Source organism: Acinonyx jubatus, chromosome B2 (assembly GCF_027475565.1).
Source record: "Acinonyx jubatus isolate Ajub_Pintada_27869175 chromosome B2, VMU_Ajub_asm_v1.0, whole genome shotgun sequence".
Taxonomy (NCBI): domain Eukaryota; kingdom Metazoa; phylum Chordata; class Mammalia; order Carnivora; family Felidae; genus Acinonyx; species Acinonyx jubatus.
Window position 1 is genome coordinate 79,220,509 of NC_069385.1, and position 22,397 is coordinate 79,242,905.

The window sequence follows — 22,397 nt, forward strand, 5'->3', positions numbered from 1 at the left end:
TGACAAAAAGCCAATTCCAGATCTGAGTCATCGCTGGTAGGATATGGAAGCACGTCCTACCTAAAACCCTCTGCCCTCAGTCCCAGCCAACATTCCATTTCCGGCTTCAGGAGTGCTGAAGCAATGCTGGCAGAGAGCCACAAGGGTCCCACAAGAGACACACCCTGATGTACACCGCGCCCTGCCCTTCTAGTTTCAGGGGTCAGTTCCAGGAAACCCCCTTTGGGGTTGTTCCAGGCACTGACCCAGCCCAAAAGAGTTCAGTACCTTTTAGGAATGAATAAGCTGTCAACGGTAACAAAGGGAACCAGACCCAGTTCTAGTTTCCAGGGGCTGCACCAGCCTAAAAGGACCTGGGCTTGTTGGTAGGGGGACCCCTATCTGGCAGCAAGCATCTAGCAGAGCTTCGAGTCCTACAGCAAAGCAATCAGGAGCCCAGAAGGTGCTTTTCCTAGGTCGGCTGATTGTTTAGAGTCTGGAAAAATTAATCAAACATGAAAGAAAGAACAACACTAACTTTTAGTTGCCATAGTTCCTGAGCAATTAGTCCGTGCTGGCAGATAAAACTCAGATAAGCCTATTTTTGAAAGAGGACAGAAGGGAAGCTGCACTGGCTCAGACCACACAGCTGGGTTACAGCCGCTCCAAGGCTCCCAGTCCCCAAGCGCCACCTCTCACAGCCGCCCTAGCCACCTCCATGCCAGGCAACGGTCTGTACTGGTCATTGCTGGTCTAAACAATCACTCAACAGAAAGGTTCCATGACATGTTTTTAAACTACCACTAAAAAGAGGACCCAAAGAAGACAACTGTATATGATTAGAAGTGGAAAATCTCCCTCAAATATTAATAAGCGTTTGCCAGTTCACAGGGAAAAAAGTTGTTTTCACTAAATTTCTCATTTAGAAAGCTAGGTCCTTTTTCTTTGTAGCAGTGTAACAAAGCTAATCACAGAAAAATAATGTACCTAGGAATGTAATTTAAATGAGAATAACACGTTTCTAACTCACTCTGCAGCAAGGTAGCAGCCACCAAAGCAGCTCCTACTGAAAATTTGGGTCTCCTTTTAAGTTTAGAGTTTGGAGGGTGACTTTTTAAAAAAATGGACATTCAGCAATTAAAGCAATAATTTATTGGTCCCATTTTTTAAATCTGCATTTCAAAACAAAGTATTTTAAACTTTCATATATAATGATCCATAAGTCATGCTAATTTCTGTTTTGGGAAAAATGAAACATTCACTAAGAATCTAGACCTTTTCTATTCTGTCACCCATTTCTAACTGTACTGGGGGGGAACATGATTCATTTCAACATTTTTATAAATTAAACATGAAAAACATCTAAAGAAGAAATATTTCTTAATTTGGTATCTCACACTGCTTCTTATAGAACTGGCTTCCCCCCCCCCCCCCACTACAGTTGTTTTCCTTTCCTGTTTTTTTATTTTTTATTTTTTAATTATTTATTAATTTTTGAGAGAAAGAGAGAGAGCACGAGCAGGGGAGGGGTAGAGAAAGAGGGAGACACAGAGTCTGAAGCAGGATCCAGGCTCTGGGCTGTTGGCACAGAGCCAGACATGGGGCTCGAACCCACAGACCAAGAGATCATGACCTGAGCCGAAGTCAGATGCTTAACTGACTGAGGCACACAGGTGCCCCTGTCCTTTTCTGTTTTTGACCAAAAAAACTGAAAAACACACAAAAGACAAGACTCAAATGTTCTTAAATTCCCACAATATGGAAACCACCTCAAATTTCATATTATAAATATTTGTCAAAATTTCATTTCCTCAAATAAATAGAAATGTTTTCTGAAAGTATTCCAATACAAATGGATAAAAAGCCCCTAATTTCATACGAGTCCATGCCCTTGATTATACTTCTATTTCCAAGTTTAAAATATTATTGTAGAATGGGAAAATATCAAATTTGAGAAAGAGTAAAATGTACTAGAAAACCTGAGGTCAGGTCTTCATCTGGGATATTGATAAACCTCCCTTTTTAGCAAGAGACCTTACAACTACAATTCCATACAATTCCACATCCATCTGCTAACATGAAGATTCAAGAAATTTGCCTTCAGTCTATCCAATTAAAGGGAGAAAACTCCATTAATTAGTCTATTTCAGCACTCATATTCCATGCTGTTATGGGTTGAATTGTGTTCCCTGAAAAATGATGAAATCCTAACCACCGGTGCCTGTGAATGTAACTTTATTTGGAAACAGGACCTTTGCAGATGATCAATAAAGATGAAGTCATTAGGGCAGGCTCTATTCAATATGAACGTGTCCTTATAAAAAGGAGAAAGTTGCACATCATGACAGACAGACACACACACACACACACACACACACACACACGCACGGAGACCATGTGAAGGCAGATACCAAAAAGATACATCTACAAGCCAAAGAATGTCAGAGATTGTCAGCAAACCATGAGAAGTTAGGAGAGAGGCATGGGGCAGTTTCCCTCACAGCCCTAACAAGGAGGCACCCCTGCCCATACCCTGATCTAGCTTCCAGAACTGGGAGACAAATTTCTGTTGTTTAAATCCTTGATTTTGATACTTTGTTAATGGCAGCCCTTAGGAAATTAACACACTTGCCTTCCCAGCCTGACCTTCCCTTAAATCACATCCTCCTCCTTGCTCCCCCAACTCATTCCTGCTTCTCCTGGTCATTTCTCATATGCTCCCATCTCCCTAACCTCACTCCACACCCTCACTCACCAATGCTCTTTGGCACTGTTTTCTCAAGGATACCCCTGGCATTTTGCATGGGCAATTCTTATGGGGGACTATCCAGCCCACTGTAGGATGTCAGGCATCCCTGGTACTCTCATTGCCCCAAGGTGCCACCGTGCCCACACCGGAGAACTGCTCTAGAAACTTCAGAACTACCTGCCAGGTGGAGTTCAACTCAGGATCCCACCATCTACTGTGTATGATCTCATCAGGGCATTTAACTTCAGCTTCTTCATCTGTAAAATGAGAATAAATAACTACCTTGCCCTGTGACTCTGAGGATTCAATGAGTTAAAGAGGCTAATGAGCCCAGGCTTACCCTCACTAGCTTCTTCTGGCTTAGAATCACTTAGGAATTACTGCCCAGTCTTAGGCTGTTCTACATGGTCATATCCTGACTTTAACTGCTTGGAACTCCTTTGCGGGGCCTCCTCACAGTAAAGCTTCACTGAATACATTCAGTGCTTCACTGCTTACTGCATGCTTAAAAGTTAAGTCATACAAACCAAAGGGTATGCCTTCTACAGCTGCAAAGATCAAAACAACTCTGAGCATAGTTTCTTTGTGTTCCCCACCGCCACTCTCAATCCTACTTGAAAATATAATGGCAGCCCTGGGCAAAGCGCTGTATTTTCCAACTTTGTTTCCAATTTCTTTATATCTTTTGCTCCCAGTGATGGTCCCTCTCCAACATCCATGCATATACTGTTCATTTCACCCAGCTTCTCAGAAACACTGCCCAAGCCCGCATTAATCTCCTTATTTAAATGGTTTGCATCCCAAGGCTCTGAGGCTGAAAAGTGAGCATTGACTTGTGCCCTAAGGCCAGAGTTTAAGTCTGTTCTTCTGACTTCACATACACCTAGCACCTAATAGCACCTTACACAGAGCCTGGTACTTGGTAGGTTTTCAATGATTATTTGATGAATTCAAGGGTCAATGGATGCATCAATGAATGCATTGCTGAATGAACACAAGAATGAATACATTCAGGAGTCAGGAGACCTAGTTTCCGTTTAACCCTTGGATCTGCGTTGAGTGACACAAATGACCTCAGGATAAGCCACTGAATTTCCAAGCCCAAATTTCCTTCTCTGTGATTTTAGGTGGTTGGACTTCACTAGAAAATTCCTTTAGGTTTTCTTCCATCTCTAACAACTGAGCCCAGAAACTTTAACGAAGAGTGAAAGATTTTATTTCTTTTTTAGAGACATTTTACTCAAGACAAGCAGAGGGGTAAAGATTTTTTTTAAATCACATACCAGGGGCGCCTGGGTGGCTCAGTCGGTTAAGCGGCCGACTTCAGCTCAGGTCATGATCTCACAGCCCGTGAGTTCCAGCCCCGCATCGGGCTCTGTGCTGACAGCTCAGAGCCTGGAGCCTGTTTCAGATTTTGTGTCTCCCTCTCTCTGACCCTCCCCCATTCATGCTCTGTCTCTCTCTGTCTCAAAAATGAATACATGTTAAAAAAAAACAAAATTAAAAATCACATACCAGAGGTCCCTCCTTGCCAGAGAGCCCCTTGTTACCTGGGGACAAAAGACGTGGGACAACACACAAGCTGCAGATACTGAAGACGTCTCTGAAATGCCGAGCACTACAGAGTTTGTTATCAAGGGCTTCCTGCAGGAACTTAAAGTCTACCCTGTCCTCAAAAGAAGTCCACAGGGACATCTGCTGTCTGCCTTCTTCTACCAAAAGCTCCTCCCTTTCCAGCCTGAACAAGGTGGACCCTGCACTCTCTCCCTGGCTCCAAATCTAACTCAATTCCTCTCCCTGCCATCTGCCTAAGGCTCCCACATGCATATTTTATGATTTCTGGCACATTTCCTCCTTATCTGACATCCTGCAATGTATCCCTCAGCCCCTATATTATTTCTATCTCTGATAATGTGTTCTGAAAGAGGCAAGTGTCCTTGGGCTGTACTTTATTACTGGTGGTTTTCGCTATCCTATCTTATCTCCCCACCCAGTCCCCACCTAAATTCCTTGAGGACAAAGACTACATCCTCTTCCAATTGCCCACAAGACCAAGGACAGAGAGAGGCAAGGAGCAGACCCTTAGAAAATACTTGCTGAATGAATAAAATAATGAATGAATGAATGAAATAATTGACTGATGCCAGTATTTTTAAATTAAAAAGCCATATCAATGTATTTCCTGAATAAAGTTACCAGGACCCCCCCCACCCCCACCTTTTGGGTACACAACCAGAATAAATTAAATTTAAAAATGGCACTTTTAGAATATACTGTTTTCTTAGGACTAATTAAATGCCCTTCACAACAATATGAATGACAGCAACGTTATCACCTGCATATGAAATCTGATTTTTAGGTATTCATGGCATAATAATGTGGCATCTCTTTTATTTCCTAGAAAAAGCATGTTTTACCTGGAGCTGGAGAGGATAAAAGGGCAACCACCCCTTGGTGTTAATTATTACAAATACCACTGTTACGCATTGACGCTGGAGAATTCAGAGAAGTCAGAACAAGATGAGGATATTTTCTAAATAGATTGTTTAAATCTATTGCTGATTGGGGCAGAGAACCTTTCTGGAAATAACAGGAACCCACTTAGCAAAGTCAACTTCTAGTTACATTATTTCCTTGTGGTTTAACAAACTTCAGCTAGAACTAAACTGACTTGGAAGTCAAATTATTTGTTCTCCCATGCATTTGCTAGTCACAGTTGGTCACCAAATAAACAGGGCCAATGGTCAACATAACACGGCTGGAAGGAAAACATTACGGCTATGCCATCAAAGCTTAATATAGCTTAATGCCATAAGCCCTATTAGCCTCCCCAGGCCAACAGTTAACCTAAACAATTTCATTATCTCTTAGAAATCATTATTCTTGCATAGAAGCATAAACTTATCATCACCAAAAGTATAAATATTACATAATTACAAAAAAGCTGTATTAATATAGGAGATGATATTATAATTGGGAATTACTCAATGACTAAGGATCGTCTGAGACCTAAAAAAGTTAGGTCCATTGAGATAGAGAATTACTGTTTATGGGCTATATATATAACAGATTATGTCTTCTAGCTCAAATCAAATCATGTCAGAACACATACTAGTAGGCGGGGCAGTGAGGGGACCTGAGACATCACAGTAGAACACCAGAGGAAAAGAATAGACTCACTTTGGGGTGGGGGGAGGGGAAAATGGGTGACAGGCATTGAGGAGGGCACTTGTTGAGATGAGCACTGGGTGTTGTACATCAGCGATGAACCACGGGAATCTACCCCAAAAACTAAGAGCACGCTTTACACACTGTTAGCCAATTTGACAATACATTACATTAAAAATTAAAAAAAGGAAAACAAAAAGAATAAACTCACTTTGAGGCATTTAAAGTGCATTTAAAATAAAAGACACTGTTACAAGGGTTTATCCACATTTACCCAACTGATGAAGTCGAAGCAGTTTAAAGCTAGAATGTAATTCTGAGCAATTCATCACTATCCTTCATTCTAACTCAGGAAGAGATGAAGCACCTTATCCAAGCTTACACCACCGGCCAGATTCTGCATTAAAACTTAGGTCTCTTAAATCTAGATTCATGGACAAAACACATAACAGTAAATATAAAATTATTTATATTTTATATTTAAATATAAATGTTATATTTATGCATAGCAGGCAGGCAATAAATGTTAATGGATTTGAGGAAACAGAGATGCAAAATTCCAGAGCTATCTTGTATATTACCTGCTGATAGGCTAAGCCAAGTAACTGCCTGAAGTTTTGACTTTGACTTGTCCAAACTAACGTAGGCTTCTTAATACTATAGATCAGCATTTCCATAATCAAAAAATGCTACTGGAACAATTACTGAGCATGCTAGTTGGTGGTGAAACCAAAAAGTCTATAGCATTCTTATGACGAAGTGCATTTGAAAAACAAAATCTATGCACAAAACAATATGGGTTTCCAAACACATGAAGTGTAGTTCAGTAGAGAAATCTGTAAAAGACAGGAATGACTAAGCAACCACAAATAACTAGAAATACCAAAACTATCAGGAGTATGGGGACCACCACATGCCTGCATGTAAAGATAAGTTGGAATTTCCCATCTATTCCTAATGAAAAGGGGTCTTTTTTTGGTACTACAGTGTTGCTTTCTTTTTAAATAAAAAGTCTCCGTCGTTTATAAGGATTTACAAACAATATTTTATTCCATCCTCCATCCCACCTGCTTCAGAAACAAATTTTGGGACAATCTGGTTGTTGCTGGGCAGACAAGTGACCAAATTTTAAGCAACCAATACTGCAGTTTTGATGTTTTTGATTATATATCTCACCAAGGAACCTCGTGACAGCTTAACTCTTACTAAGGAAACCAAGTTTTAATAATCATGTAAAACATCCTGCTACATGTGTTATTACCCAGTGAGCTCTATCAAGTATACTACTGCATTTTTTCTTTGCAGTCTGACATCTAGCTATTTGTCTCTTCTTCCCAAAAACTTCTTCCTAAAAAAATTAAAAAGCCAAAATATCGTCCAAACACAACTTAAAATAATTAGAGAAACCACACTTTATACATCCTCAAGATGAAATTGACCACTGCACTACAAGGGGAAAGAAACCAAGCACACACATTTACATAAAGAAAATATTCATAGCATCCTAAGGAAAAAAAAAAAGACAAAACAAGTAAGAAAACCCTGGCACGACAGGACAAACCTAGTTTACAGTTCTCTTTGCTCAGGTTTAAACTAATGAACTGGGTGGAAAGGAAGGGAGGGTGAAGAGCAATTACTACTTAAACTTGTTTCATTCAGGAGCTAGGTTAGCAAACCAAGCAGCCTACATAAAAGCTGGTTATATAAAATATAACCAGGCCGAAGGTCCCACATCGGGAAGAACTAACACGAAGGGAAGCGGGACCCCCGAAGCTCTCAGAGTACCCCTTCCCCAAATTCCCAAATCACACAACTGGAGCTGGGGGTTTCCCGCAGACTCCATTTTCCCCGCTGCGCTGTCTCCCCCTCAGGCCGAGTTGAGTGGGCCTGTGGGCGAGCTGGGGTCCCCCACCCACCTTTGCTCCCCGCCCTTTTCATTGTTGTGCAAGTGTGATGGGTCACCTGCCCGGCGCGGGCTCCCGCGTCCGGAGGCGCAGCGCACCGAGACGCGCAGGGGCGTGCGCCGCGCACCTCCCGCAGGACACGCGCTCTGCGCTCAAGAGCCCCCCAGAGCCGACCCCCGCCCTCTGCCAGTCCCCACGGTGCTCACCGCCACGAAACCCGAGGAGGAGGCAATGAACACGCGGATCACCATCCTCTCGCACGCGCGGACGGACCGTCTGCCCCCGCGGGTTCGGGGCTGGCGGGGGCACGGAGGCAAAACCCGGCTAAGAGCCGCCGCCGCCGCCGCTGGGCAGATCGCTCGGGTCGGGGAAGATCGCGGGGACCTGACTCCCTCCCGCCGGTCCGCAGATAAAAGCCCAGAGCCTCCCGGCCGCTGGCCGAGGGAGGAGGGGGGAGGGAAGGAGGAGGAGGGAACAGTCTGTGGGGCGTGATGGGAGTTGTAGTTTCGGTCTCTCCCTGGAGTGCCTGGTGGGCTGAGCGCCTCGCAGCCCCTCCTTACTGCGTGACAATAGCGTACACACGCAGGTGGCTGCAGAGGACCCCGAGGCTGGGGCGAGGCTGTGACGAGGCTGTGACGAGGGGTGGTGAGGATTCTGGCGAAACGGGGAAAGAGAAAACTAGGCAAAAGGGCTTGGTTCAGAGTCCAAGCTTGGGTTCTGTGTTGTGGTTTAGTGATTTGGAGCATCCCCACGCAGAACCGCCCGACAGACTGGTTCGAGCCGCGGAGACCCACGGTCTTAGGGCGGCTAGCGCGCTGGGCAAGCCCAGACGACATGCGGCGGCGGGTGGAGCGGGCTGGGCTTTCAGGAGGTGGCCGCGGTGGGGGCGGTGGGGTGGGGCTGGGCGCTCCTCGGTTTTCCCCGAGGCTCTGGAGATTGCGGAAAGGTGATTCTTTTAGCTAAATGAGACGTTTTCTTTTTCTGTAGGCACTGCAAATTAGAAGCCTGATGAGAGCACAACTGATATTTTATTTTTCTTAGCAAAACTGTAATTGTAGTAGAAAAATGAATACCAAGCGAAATTGGAGTCCTTCTATCAACATTGGGAATCAGGACCCCACCCTCCCCACCCCCTACTCTGCACAATGGCTTCGCCTCTTTGCACCTAATATTTACAATTGAGCCAAATCTGTGCCGTTTTCAGACCCGCTGCACATTCCAACGCAGTCTCCCAGGAGGATGGTGTTAAATAAAAAGCTTTTATGTAGTTTGCTAATAGTTTAGGAATAGTTATTTAACAAGTGTTTTCTGTTTCAGAAAAGCGCAAGCCTTGCAACCGTTTCGTGGATGTGAACCAGTTTTCCCTGCAGTTACTGTATTTACTTTATTCCTTTCAGCAGGGGATTTTAGCACAGTTCTGGGAACAATGTTAATTAATAGTTCTAGAAAGAAAGAAATTAGATGATGAGATCTCTGGCTCTTTGGTAAATTTCTTGCACGAGTACTAATCATTTTGGAGCATTTGCGTTTTAGAGCAGTTTTTAATATTTCAAGTTTATAACCTTTCCTATTCTCTTAAGTTATTTCTGTAGTATTTTTTTTTAATATTTATTTATTTTTGAGAGACAGTGCAAGCGAAGGAGGTTCGGAGAGAGACAGAATCTGAAGCAGGCTCCAGGCTCCGAGCTGTCAGCACAGAGCCCAACACGGGGCTGGAACTCACGGACCACAAGATCATGACCTGAGCTGAAATCTGAGCTTAAAGCTCTGAGCCACCCCGGTGCCCCTACAGTATTCCTTTTTAATTTAGTACATTAACAGATGATACAATCCTAATGGGACTTTATTTCTTCTTAGTATATAATAACATTCAATGTAAGTTTTGCTGTAATTAATATCTCTCTGCATATGTACTTTAATTTAGCTACCAAAAATTTGGAAATGGATACTTTTAAGTTTTTAAATAATTTCCTTAAAAGTAGATACTGTGTTTCCTGTATAACTGCCACTCTTGAAAGTCAACATTTTCTTTAGTTTGGAATTATTCAGCTTTGAAGGTATAGTTAAACTCAACCAATAGGAACTCAGAGGCTATTCTCTGAAAGGTACCAAAGTGGATAAAAAGTTAAATAAGTCATTTCCCCAGCAGAACACCTATTGTCTGCAAAACAAAAAGGTACAGAAATAGCAGCAGAACAAGACCAATAGGTTGTTGTGTGGATTTAAAGGAAAGGGTGGCTTTTTAGAAGAGACTTTGAAGACGAGTAGAAGAATATCTACTGGCAGATAGGGGGAATGCAGGGTGAGAATATGCGGAATTTATGAGATCGACAAGGAGTTGGTTGTACTTCAGAAAGGGATAGGAGAGGTCTAGTAGGGATAATGTTGAAAATGTAGGTTTGAATGAATGCAACAGAAGGCTCTCACTGGGTTGTCTTCCCAGCTCCTTGCTCTTTTCTGAAACCTGTCCCTCAGCTCTGACCTAAGACATTGTAGGGGTGGCTCCCAAAGCCCTGTTCATACAGCAAGACCCAGACCGCTGGCCACAGCTAATTGGTCTAGGCCCCAAACTAGGCCAGACAATATCCCTACCCTAAGGACTTGGAATTAGCACCGGCAAAGAAAGAGAGAGCTTAAACTTTAACTTGTGACACAGAAGCTCAGAGCTTTCAGAAGCCACGTTCTAACATGGGAACCAGAGAAGCTGAAGAAGCTAGTCAGTAGGAAGAGAACAAAGCAGACTTGTGGATAGTGATGGAAATGAGTTTCAGCGAGTGCTGATAATGTTTTAGTCCAGGGGTCCTAAAATTATGAGCTGTGTGGCAAATTGTGTGTTTTATAAATAAAGTTTTATTGGAACTCATTTCTTTTCATATTGCCTATGCCACAGTGACAGAAACCATATGGCCTGCAAAGCCTAATACATTTACTATTTGGCCCTTTACAGAAAAAGTTTGCCAGTCCTTGTTTATGGCTCAACTTCTTCCTATACCCCTACTCATAATGTCTGCATAATATCCCTGTATCCATAGCATATATTTCTCATCTTACTTAAGCCACCTCAAATAGGTTTCAGTTTTGGGCAATCAAAATTACCCTCACTGAAAAGTTTATACTGAACTTGTAAGCATTCAGAGGAAGGAAAGGATATGATCAGAGCTATACTTCAAGAACATTACTCTGGTAATAGTTCTGGTTTATTCCACACTGATGAAAAAGTTTATATGCAGGACAAAGTGTTAGCAGTCCAGGGATCCACAACAGCTAGTGTGGAGTTGAGACCCGGAGTTAGTAAACAAAATGTAAGAATGAGTGAGAGTAGAAAGCAATCTGGGATATAAACTAGAGGCCCAAGATCAACACAAGGGTATCATACCACAGGGAGGATTAGGTGCCCATCTGACAAGTAAAGTCTGCAGATAAAGCAGGCAGCCAAAGCTTAAAGACAGAACTCAGAAAACTGAGTAGGTCATTAGGCTTTAAGCAAGCTGCCTCTGCATTGCCTAAGACTTGAACCTGTTTATAAGTCATGATAGGACATCTGGCTAGCGTGGGTTTTTTCTTCACTTTATTGACATGTAATGTTGTGTAAATTCAAGGTGTACAACGTGATGATTTGACATACATTTACATTGTGAAATTATCACCATAATAAGGTTTGTTAACAGCCTAGAGTGTTTTAAAACAGGAGTTTTTAACCTTTAGTAGTCTGGCAAAGTCTATGAACCCTTTCTCAAAAAAATAAGTTTCTAAATACAGAAAATAAAGGGGACAGGATTAGTGATATCGCAAAAACAGTTATCAAAATAAAGGAGTGCAGTATTTTTGTTATTTTTTGAATTTATTTCAGTTTAATTTGTTTTAACGTACGGTGCTATATTAGTTTCAGGTGTACAATATAGTGATTCAACACTTCCATACATCACCCAGTGCTCCTCATAACAAGTGCACTCCTTAATCCCCATCACCTATTTCACCCATCTCCCCCACCCACCTCCCCTCTGGTAAGCATCAGTTTGTTGTCAATAGTTAAGGGTCTGTTTCTTGGATTGTCTCTCTCTCTTTTTCTCTTTCTCTCTTTCCTCTTTTTCCCCTGGCTCATTTGTTTCATTTCTTAAATTTCATATATGAGTGAAGTCATATGGTATTTGTCTTTCTCTGACATTTCACTTAGCAGTATACTCTCTAGCTCCATCCATGTCATTGCAAATGGCAAGATTTCTTTCTTTTGATGGTTAAATAATATTCCATCGTGTGTATATACCACATCTTCTTTATCAATTCATCTGTCGATGGACACTTGGGCCGCTTCCATACCTGGCTACTGTAAATAACACTCCTGTAAATATAGGGTTGCACATGCCTTTGAATTAGTGTTTTTGTATTTTGGGGGTAAATACCAAGGAGCGTGATTACTGGATCATAGAGTAGTTCTATTTTTAACTTTTTGAGGAATCTTCATAGTCTTTTCCACAGCTTGGAAACACCAGTGGCATTCCCACCAACAGTGCAAAAGGGTTCCTTTTTCTCCACATCCTTACCAACACTTGTTGTTTCTTGTGTTTTTTATTTTAAACATTCTAATAGGTGTGAGGTGAACCACTGATTTTGAAGTATAATGAGAAGAAATAAAATTTTAAGATATTTGCAACAGTTGGAAAATATTAAAATACCTATGATTTCTGTTGGTAACAAAGTCACAGATGTTTGCTGCTATTACAGTGGTTTGTTGATACATTCATAATTGAAGGGATTAGTAAATTTCTGTTGGAGTCTGATGAAAATATAAAGATGTTATTTTTTTTCTCATTTAAGTTAATGAACTCCCTAAATTCTATCCACAAGTCTCTTGGGTGGGGTGGGGGACATGTGTGTCTAAGAACACCAGTTGAGGAAACCATAGTGTCTAAGTGTATTCAAATCTGTAAAAACCTATGAATTTGCCTAAAAAGCACATACAGAAAGAAACAAGAAGGAGCCATGAAGAGTCCTTTGGAGAACCCCTACATGTAAGAACTGGAAGGAGAACAAGGAATTAAAGGGAGTGGAGGAGCCATCAGAAAAACACAAAACTGAAAGAATACAGTAAACCTAACAGTAGAGTTCTCTAAGTTTAAGGAAGTAGAGAATAGCAAGAATGTTACTCAGCCTGAAAGTCAAGAAAGAAAATAAAAATAGAGGCTTTGAGTTTGTTAGCTGGGCAGCCTGTGTTCACATTTCAGCTTTGCCACTTAATTTCTTGGACAAATTATTTTGTACCTCTCTAAGCTTCAATTTTCATGTCTATAAAATAAGCATAAGTAATGGCTTTTATTCAATATTTTTATGAAGGTTAATTATGCTCAGGATATTCTCCAAATGATGGCCTATGGTATCTGTTTGAAGGGTATTCCCACTCTACCTGGTTACTGATGTTTGGACCATATCTGTGTACTTCCCTCAGTGTGACCTATATTGCAGCTTGAAAGTAATTTATGACATATGTGACCAGGCTTGGAAATACATAATGGGGATTTTCCAGGAATTTACAGTTGGAAAATCAAAAGACTAAGGCAATTGGTAGTAGGAACATAAAGGCAAATGCTGCAAGGGGGTGGAGTGGGGATAAGGAGCTTTGAGCAAGTTAAGGAATGAGGGAACAGAATGAAGAATAAGAGGAAGTTGGTCTGTAACAGGAGAATGGAGCCCCTGTGGAATGAAAAGTAGAAACGCTAATGAAGAGCTGGCCGCTGTCTTCTAGTCTCAGCTTCCATGAATCCAGGTGTACCACAGTTCCTGCCCTTGGATTGCTGTTTTATAACCTCCATCTTTTATCTTGAGCTAGTTTAAGTGGAGGGGTCTTTTCCTGACTACTGTAAATCCTAACCAGAATATCCATGTAAAGTATGGACAGTAAATCACTTGCCTGAGGGGCGCTTGGGGGAATCAATCGGTGAAGCATCTGACTTTGGCTCAGGTCATGATGTCACAGTTCAAGAGTTCAAGCCCCGCCTCAGGCTCTGTGCTGACAGCTCGGAGCCTGGAGCCTGCTTCAGGTTCTGTGTCTCCCTCTCTCTCTGCCTCTCCCCCCACTCATTCTCTCTCTCTCTCTCTCTCAAAAATAAAAACATCAAGATAATAATAATAATTTGCCTGAGGAGGGTCCAAGTGCAAAAGATTCATCATACGGATTGTAGCAAACAGCACAGCACATCTCAAAACTGGATTTTTGTCTGAAGTATTCTGATATTTCCATGTCAAGTTAATTTTTAAAAAACTGAGTTAACTAAGCCAAAATCTCCCCAAGACCTGTGCAATCCTCCTGTTCTCCAGGTTTCTCCCTCCAATGTAAATAAAACCTTGAGCCCAGTGTTTGGTGCACAATAAATCCACAAGAAGCACTAGGTGTTATTATAATAATCATTTGTTATTATTGCTGACCTTTGCGAGAGCACTGCCAGTGGAAAAATGGAAGCATTATCCAGACTGCAGCAGCCTGAGGACTGATGAGCCAATAGAAACCAGGGTATCGTCTTTTCTAATTGGAAGTTGGGGACTGATGAGAGGGGACAAGCAAGGACAGAAACTTGAAGGGGAATCAGGGACATTCTTCAGTAAGGTTTATCTACAGATTAAAGAGCTCTTCTAAACAGTCTGGAGTCTCAACTGTCCAGATTGTATTTTTAGAATGGAATTGAATCTGATTGATAATTCTGTTCTGTCAAAGCTGTCCTGTTTTTAACAGCATTTAATCCAATACTATCCAGCTCCCCAAGGATTTAACTTGAGGCACTCCAGTCACTACACCATGCCTGTCACAAATCCCTGCCCGGCTCCAGGCAGTTGTTCCTCTGAGAGCTGAGTTGGCACATTTGGCTGCTGATGGGTGAAGGATTTGTGGGAGAGGAGGTTATAAGCTAGAGGGCAGGGGTAGGTCAGAGTGGTTAAGGGCCAGGTCTCTGAGCCAGACCTGAATTAATGTCACAGATGTATGACCTTCCTTAGGCAATTCACTTAGCCTGGGACACCCCACCTTCCTCGTTGTTGTTGGGGGCTTTATGGAGAAGATGCGTGTAAGGTGCTTTTATACACAGTGCCGTAAACGTAGTTAGGACTCAATGAGTATTAGCTACTACTAATCACATAAAGTAAATCAGAGAATGGCCTTCATTTGCATAAAGCACATAAATTTCATAAATATTTCTGTTTCATGTCTGTGAGTTTAACTTTCTAAATAACAAGGATCTGGTTTGTATAAGCGTCTTTGTACAGTGCCATGTTCAGTTAAAGTACTTAACAAAAACTTTTTGATGTTAATGAAGTTTAGAGAAGGCCATACTTAAGATAAAAGGAATATCTGTGAAATGAAGCAGTAATGAAGTCAAATAATGGCAGCTTGAATTCCATAAGAGAATTCATCTGATGCTTTTATGTTGCTTCATCAGGCTCATTCTATTTTTAATAAAATAAAGGCTTAACAGGAACACGCTAATAGTCCCTGAACTGGATGGAACTTTCAGCGCTCATGTTTAAGAAATGAAGGGAAATCATAAAGTAGGGAATAAGCCTTGAAACCAATATTCAGGACATATTTTTGAATCTGTACATATTCAACCTAACCCAGAGGGCTCCCTATCCTCTCTGACAAGAGAAAACACTTTCATTTCTTCCATGCCTTATTCCCCCCAGAAACTGAAAAAAGGTATACGGGAAGAAAATTGGATGGCATAAGCCACCATCTTGGAACTATAACAAGGAGGTTTTGAGATCTGCTGGTCCGCTTGGAGGACTAAAAACCTTGTGTGCAGTTGATTTCTTTCAGCTATATTCATTCAGTATGTGCCAGATGCTATGCTAAGTGCTGGGAATTCAGCAGTAAATCAAACACAGCCCCTATCCTCACTGAGATTATGGCTAAACTGGAGGATGAAACGTGAACAATATGCTTGAAGGAAATGACTAGATTGTGGTGCTTTTTAAATTTTCTTAATCTGGAAGGACTCTCCTAATCAACTATTTTTAGAGACAGCGATATATAAAATTCTCCCCCCCCCCCACCCCCAACTCCCAAGATTACATTCCAGGTCAGAAGATGATATCACCATAACAAAATAAAAATTAAAAGTTGATATTACTTACATAGTTGTAGGCAACACAAGTTAGGAGAACTTCCAGTACTCTACAATGTTTTGGTTATTAGTTCACTGCCTTTATATAAGTGATTACCATATTGTAATAAACAAAAATTTACATTTAGGTTATTGTTGAAACTGAAATTATTTTGATTCCTCATGAATACATTGCTAATGAGTTTTCAGTTCGGTATAATTTCCTATTATGCTAGGCATAAAGGCCATTTAGACTAATTGCAACAGAGGAAGTATAAGAAAATGTTTATATATAGCTACAATTAAAGAAAATGGAAAACTAAGGTTAAACAAACAAAGTGTTATTGTTGTAACAATTATTTTTATTATTTTTCCTGTGATTTTCAAGGGCTTACTGAATGGAAATTGTGAACATTTGCTTTTAGTATATTTTAGTACCTTGAACCATAATGATTTCAACAAGAACAATGAGGTCTTTATGTTTATTTCTTGACTCTTTCCTTAAAAAAAAAAAGAAAAAGGATGAGAAAAAAATATAGAACACTTTAACATTAGGTTATCACTTCTTTTCCTCAGTTCTTTGCATCCATCCCTTTCCAATTCATTCGGGGAAACTTTCATTGTGGAAATCACTCTACTTCAGTCTCCACTGCAGTAAGTGCCTTTAGGTTTAAATACAGTCTTTCCAGAGGGAAGTCATTTTTGCATTAAGTGGAATTCCACTTAACAGTGATGTCAGAGGGGCGCCTGGGTGGCTCAGTAGGTTGAGCGTCCGACTTTGGCTCAGGCCATGATCTCACAGTTTGTGAGTTCAAGCCCCACATTGGGCTCTCTGCTGTAGGCACTTAGCCCACTTCAGAACCTCCATCTCCCTCTCACTCTACCCCTCCCCCGCTTGTTCTCTTTCCCTCCTTCTCTCTCTCTCTCACTTTCAAATTTAAACATTTTTAAAAAATCTAAAAAAAAAACAAAACACTGGTGTCAGGGAGCGAGACTTCCCTATTAATTCAACTCACCAGACCCAGAAGCCATGATCTGGCCAGATAATCACTAAGTTTATAACAAAATGAAACACTTAATAATGGAATTCTAGTCCTTCTTTGCCCCCTAGTTGTAAACCAGACATATTTGAAAAATTCATTAAATTTTTCTTGCCCCAAGAACAGTGTAGTGGAAAAGTCTTATTTTACTTTAACCGCAGTTTACATTTCCCCAAAACATACAGCTTTTTAAGAGAGTTTTATTTATTTATTTATTTTAATTTGAGAAAGAGAGAGAGACAGAGAGAACAAGCAGAGGAGAGGCAGAGGGAAAGAGAGAGAGAATCCCAAGCAGGTTGCAGGACTCAATCTCATAACCGTGAGATAACTGTGAGATCATGACCTGAGCTGAAATCAGGTGTCAGACACGTAACTTGCTGAACCACCCAGGTGCTCCCTTTTTTTAAAGACAATTTTAGGGGTGCCTGGGTGGCTCAGTCGGGTAAGCATCCGACTCTTGATTTGGGCTCAGGTCATGGCCTCATGGTTCATGGGCCCGAGCCCTGCATCAGGCTCTGTGTTGACAGTGTGGAATCTGCTTGGGATTCTCTCGCGCTCTCTCTCTGCTCATCCCCCCATCTTGTGTTCTCTCTCTCAAAATAAATAAACATCAAAAAAAAAGAATTTTACTTATTTATTTATTTATTTAAATTGGGGGGGAGGGGCAGAGGGAGAGAGAGAGAATAACATACAGCTTTTTAAAAGCCCAATCCATTCAATTCAATGTATTTGTTGAACACCTGCTCTCTATGAGTAACTTATTAAACTTCCTCTCTTCAGCAATTTGCATATCTTTAAAATTTAATAGTGATTAAGAAATCATCTGTCAAGATCAGAAAAATATTAATATGTCCTCATAATTTTTGAAAGCTTATGATTTTGATAGTTGTTCAATAGGAGGGATATTAAGCAATTTTAATTCCATACCATGACCGTTTATCAAGTTCCTACTAGGCAGTAGGCACTCTTTTGGATGTGGAGAATATCAAGATTCAGAAAACTGTGTGTTGGGGGTGGGGTGAAATGTTTTTGCCCAAAGTAAAGTCCTGGGTAGAAGCACAAAGGTCAGTGAGTGAGTGAGTGGTTGTGTGAGAACAATGCAGAGAATCCCCATGGGATATGGGTCCTTTGAAAGGAATCTTTGTAGTGGATCTGAAGTTTACTTGCAGTATGTGTCTTTATTGTTTCTGTTTTAGCTAGTAGATTAATATTTTAGGTAGTTAAAAACCTCATCAGCTTCTATTTCCCTGTGACTTGTTACAGTTTGCCTTTGTTCCTGGGTTAAGAGTAACAACTGTATACTCAGGGTCAAGGTTGAAGGTGGAAGATGCTGGAAGAAACAACTCTGCAGTACTGAGTAGCAACCTATGAGCCTGAAACAAAGACAAGCGTCCTGTGTCTGAAATGTACTTCTGTTCCCGTATCAGTGGATATATATGCAGCTGCATGTTTGGCCAAACCTGACAAATTTTCAGGAGCCATAGTGACCTTTGATTATTTCACATAATGAGAAGAGTGCAGGGAGCTGAATCCAGGTTTATTATAGCAGTCCTACAATGTCCTCAAAGTCCCCGACACTTCCCACTTTTCCTTTTGCCATCCTTAGCATGACGACATTCTTCCTTGGGTTTGTTGCTTCATTAACAACCAGGTGCCAGGTGGCTGCTACAGCCACAAGTATAGAATCTTCATTTCATACCCTCATCAAGTCATTAGAAGAAGGCAAGCAGAAAATATGCTTTCCTCTTATCACAGAGGAAAAGCTCTCCCAGAAGTTCCCTAGTGGACTTCTTAAACCTCATTGGTCACAACTTGGTCGCATAGCCACCTGCAAAGGAAGCTGGGAAAATGTATAACAGTAAGGAGAATGTGAGAGCCAAGATGGGTTTAGGTCTGTTGTCGTTCAACCAGTGGGGCTAGGATGCAGGGTAGGCATATCACAACCCAGACTACTGAGATTCTGCTAGCAAGGAAGGCACTGGCTGGGGGAGGGAGGTGAATGAAGCAGTGACTACGTGACTACTACAGTCATTTGCTTAGTGTGACCTTGAGTAAATTATTTAGCATCCGTGCCTCAGTTTCCACATCAGTAAAATGGAGATAAAACCTAAGTCCTTGCCTTGCAGTGGGGATTAAATGACATAATCCATGCCAAGTGCTTTTATTATTTTTTTAAGATTTTTTCTTTTAACTTAAATTGTAGTTAACAAATTTGCTTCAGAAGTAGAATTCAGTGATTCACTTACATACAACACCCACTATTCATCACAGCAAGCACCCTCCTTAGCACCCATCACCCATCTAGCCCATATCTCACCCACCTCCCTCCATCAACCCTCAGTTTGTTCTCTACTCTGTCATTAAGAGTCTCCCTTTCTTCTCTTCCCCACCTTCCCATATGCTAAATTCCACATATGAGTGAAATCGTATGACATTTGTCTTTCTCAGATGGACTCATTTCGCTTAGTATAATACATTCTAGTGCTTTTAAATAAGTGCCCAGAACATGGTAAGCACTCATAAGTATTGGTTACTAACAAAATGAGGCACTGTATTTTCCAAGGTGCTTGATTTTCAACCAAATTCCTCAAATTCTCTGGCACCGTGTGCAGAAGATATAGAACTAGAAAACATGACTTTCAACCCTCAGAGGAGAGTTCTTTCCACAAGCCTATGTTTGTTAAGATCTTATTGTTTTTTTAAGTAATCTCTATACCCAACGTGGAGCCCGAACTCACAACACTGAGATCAAGAGTCACATAGTCCTCCGACTCAGCCAGCCAGGTGCCCCACAAGATATAATTTGGGCCCTTTCTATTCTTCCCCTGCAATATCCCCTCATTCTTCTCCCTTTCTTCCATTCTCTTCCCTCCCTTTCCTCCCTTTTTCTCACGTTTACTCTTCCGTCTCTTCTTCCCATACATGTTCCTTTTCTCTCTCCTGATCCCCTCCCCTTCCTTTCAGACCAGGAAATAATCACTGCTTCACCCTGCTTGTGACTTCAAGCCTAAAAAGAATGCTGGCCGTCACACAGGACTCTTGTGAGTCCTATGAGACAGTTATCCTCCAAAGACTAATAGGTGATATATTCGGAGCTAAGTTAATTTATTCTGCATGTGCTGAAGCATAAGTAACTCACAGGCCAGCGGATAGTCATGCACTTAGCATGGGTGTATTCAAAGATAAACACACCTCATTGCATTGGTTTCCTTTTGTCATATCATACTCATACAGGCCAGAAGGAAATCATTTTAGGAAAAGGCAAAACCTTTTTAATTTAACCAAATTGGTTTACCCACCTTTTTTTCTAAAAGAGTAGGGCAGAAATAGGACAAATAACTTAAGAGGTGAACTTGCAAGGAATATATTTGCAAAAGAATTACCCAGCAAGGAAAAGTGTTTGTTTCTCATTCCAAAAAAAAAAAAAGAAAGAAAGAAGGAAAAGAAAAAGAAAAAAAAAGGCAGACCCTGATTCCTGTGAGATTGATGAGTATAATACAGAGTAGAAAAGGAAAACTAGCAAATGTATGTGGTATGAGCTTTGGAGATGAGCAGGGGGAAAAGTCAGCATAAAGCTGTCTACTTGAGGCTGTTCTGAGATTTCAGAGACATTCATTTTTGAAAATGGGAGCTCCAGCTTCATTGTGCAATACAATGCTTCTTCAACTGAATGATATGACTTCTGAATGTTAGTAAAATCCTGTGTTTCTTTGCTTTTTAATTGCCTTTAAATTAGCACAAGAGGGAGATGATCCTAGAGGCATTTGTGCCTTCTAGAGAAGAGAAAGTTAAAACCAAACTGTGCTAAAGCCACTCCTTTTCCTCATTCATCACTCCCCAGCTCTCCATCTAAACAGGATGAAGCCCAGGGTGCCTGCGGCAGGATCTGTGGGAAAATAGTCCCTATTTACCCTCATCTCCAGCAAAGCAAGTGGATGGAGGTGATGAATCTTCTGGGAATCTGCTGTACCTGGCCTTCCCTGCCTCCACCCAGCTGGAAAGGCTTCGCAGAGGTCAAAACTTCAAATGCCTATGAGGACTGGAAGGGTATAAACAAAGGCAAAAAGGGCCACAAGTAAGATAATACACACTAAGCTGCTTGTTTTTGGACTAAATAGCAACAACAACAGCATAGGACTGCTGAACAAAGCATGCAGTAATATAAAAAGAATGAGGAAGACATTACATACTTCTATGGATTCTCTGGGATACATGTTAATATTGTGAGGGAGGAAAAAACAAAGCACAGATCAGTGAATATAATTTACTTTCTTTTATATAAGAAGGGAGAGGAAATTACACACCCAGACATAAAATATCAGACTAACAGAAATAAAATAACTGGTTACCGAAAGAGGCCAGGCAGTGTGGAGGAAAGGGGCAAGGTAAAAGGGATATGGATGAATATAGGTGATTTCTCTATGTTTTATATAATTTTAATTTGAGCCATATAAGTGCTCAAACATGTTTTACCTGTTTAAATATATATAATTTATACAATATATAATATTTTTAATATAATTTATTGTCAAATTGGCTTACATACAACATATATATATATATATATATATTTTTTTTTTTTTTTTTTAAAGTAGGCTTCATAGCCAGCGGGGAGCCCAGCATGGGGCTTGAATTCACAACCCTGAAATCAAGACCTGAGCTGAGATCAAGAGTCAGATGCTTAACAGACTGAGGAACCCCCAAAATAAAATTTAATTATAAAGAAAAATAAAAGCAAACCAAATTTGAAATCAAACTGAAACAAATTAATTATATATCATATGAGTGACATACACAGGAAATTCTTTCAGGTGACTTTGGAACACATCTTGCTGTTTATCTGTAATTGAATATACTCTAAGGACAGAAAAGAAATTCCCCTCCAAAAAATGTCTAAAATTCACCAAGTAATTTTCTGGTGTTTCTACTTTAAATCTACTTTATATATAGATTATAGACTATGGCAAATAAGTAAATATGTTAGGTTATTAGTAACTGAAATTTTCTATATAAGAGAAAAGAGGTACAAATATAAAATCAAAAAAATTAAGAAAAAACGTGTAATATTAAATTTGAATTGGAGTACCAATGTGAATTAAATAGATATATTTAAATAAATACATTTCTTAGCTTTAGCCATTGAAACAGTTTAGAAGCAAAGACACTCCAATGGCAATGAGCCCACCAAGTAGAGAAATCTTGGTTTTTAAATGCTCTCCTCCAATAAAAGATTCCAGGGCTCCTTAGAGAAATGGCTGATTCTTGGTCTGGAGCGTGGAAAGTACAAGATGAGCCCAGAACATTTTCTTGTGCCATAGTGCAGGGCAGTGCTCAAAGAATGATGGGGACATCTCAAAGGACACAGGAGCCAGCTAGCTTGAAAGAGCTCCCTCTGTCCAAGTTTGAGGCAATTTGAGCACCCAAAATGACAGCAACTGATTATAAGGTTGAATAAATAAAAAGTCGCAAG

At 40.7% G+C, this 22,397-nt stretch overlaps 1 protein-coding gene and 1 long non-coding RNA gene across 2 annotated transcripts in view; one reads left to right on the forward strand and one right to left on the reverse strand.

The window, feature by feature from the left end:
• SH3BGRL2 (SH3 domain binding glutamate rich protein like 2) overlaps positions 1 to 8,561 on the reverse strand; it is a 60,415-nt gene extending 51,854 nt beyond the window's left edge. The window contains exon 1 of the mRNA XM_015073996.3: positions 8,007 to 8,561. Within this exon, the coding sequence (XP_014929482.3) occupies positions 8,007 to 8,546 (540 nt within the window). The 5' untranslated portion in view covers positions 8,547 to 8,561. The remainder of the gene's footprint in view (positions 1 to 8,006) is intronic.
• On the forward strand, positions 8,196 to 13,892 carry LOC113598791 (uncharacterized). Its single transcript, XR_008298510.1, has 2 exons — positions 8,196 to 8,445; positions 8,788 to 13,892. It is a non-coding gene; the product is annotated as an uncharacterized LOC113598791 (long non-coding RNA).
• The last annotated feature ends 8,505 nt before the right edge of the window (positions 13,893 to 22,397 follow it).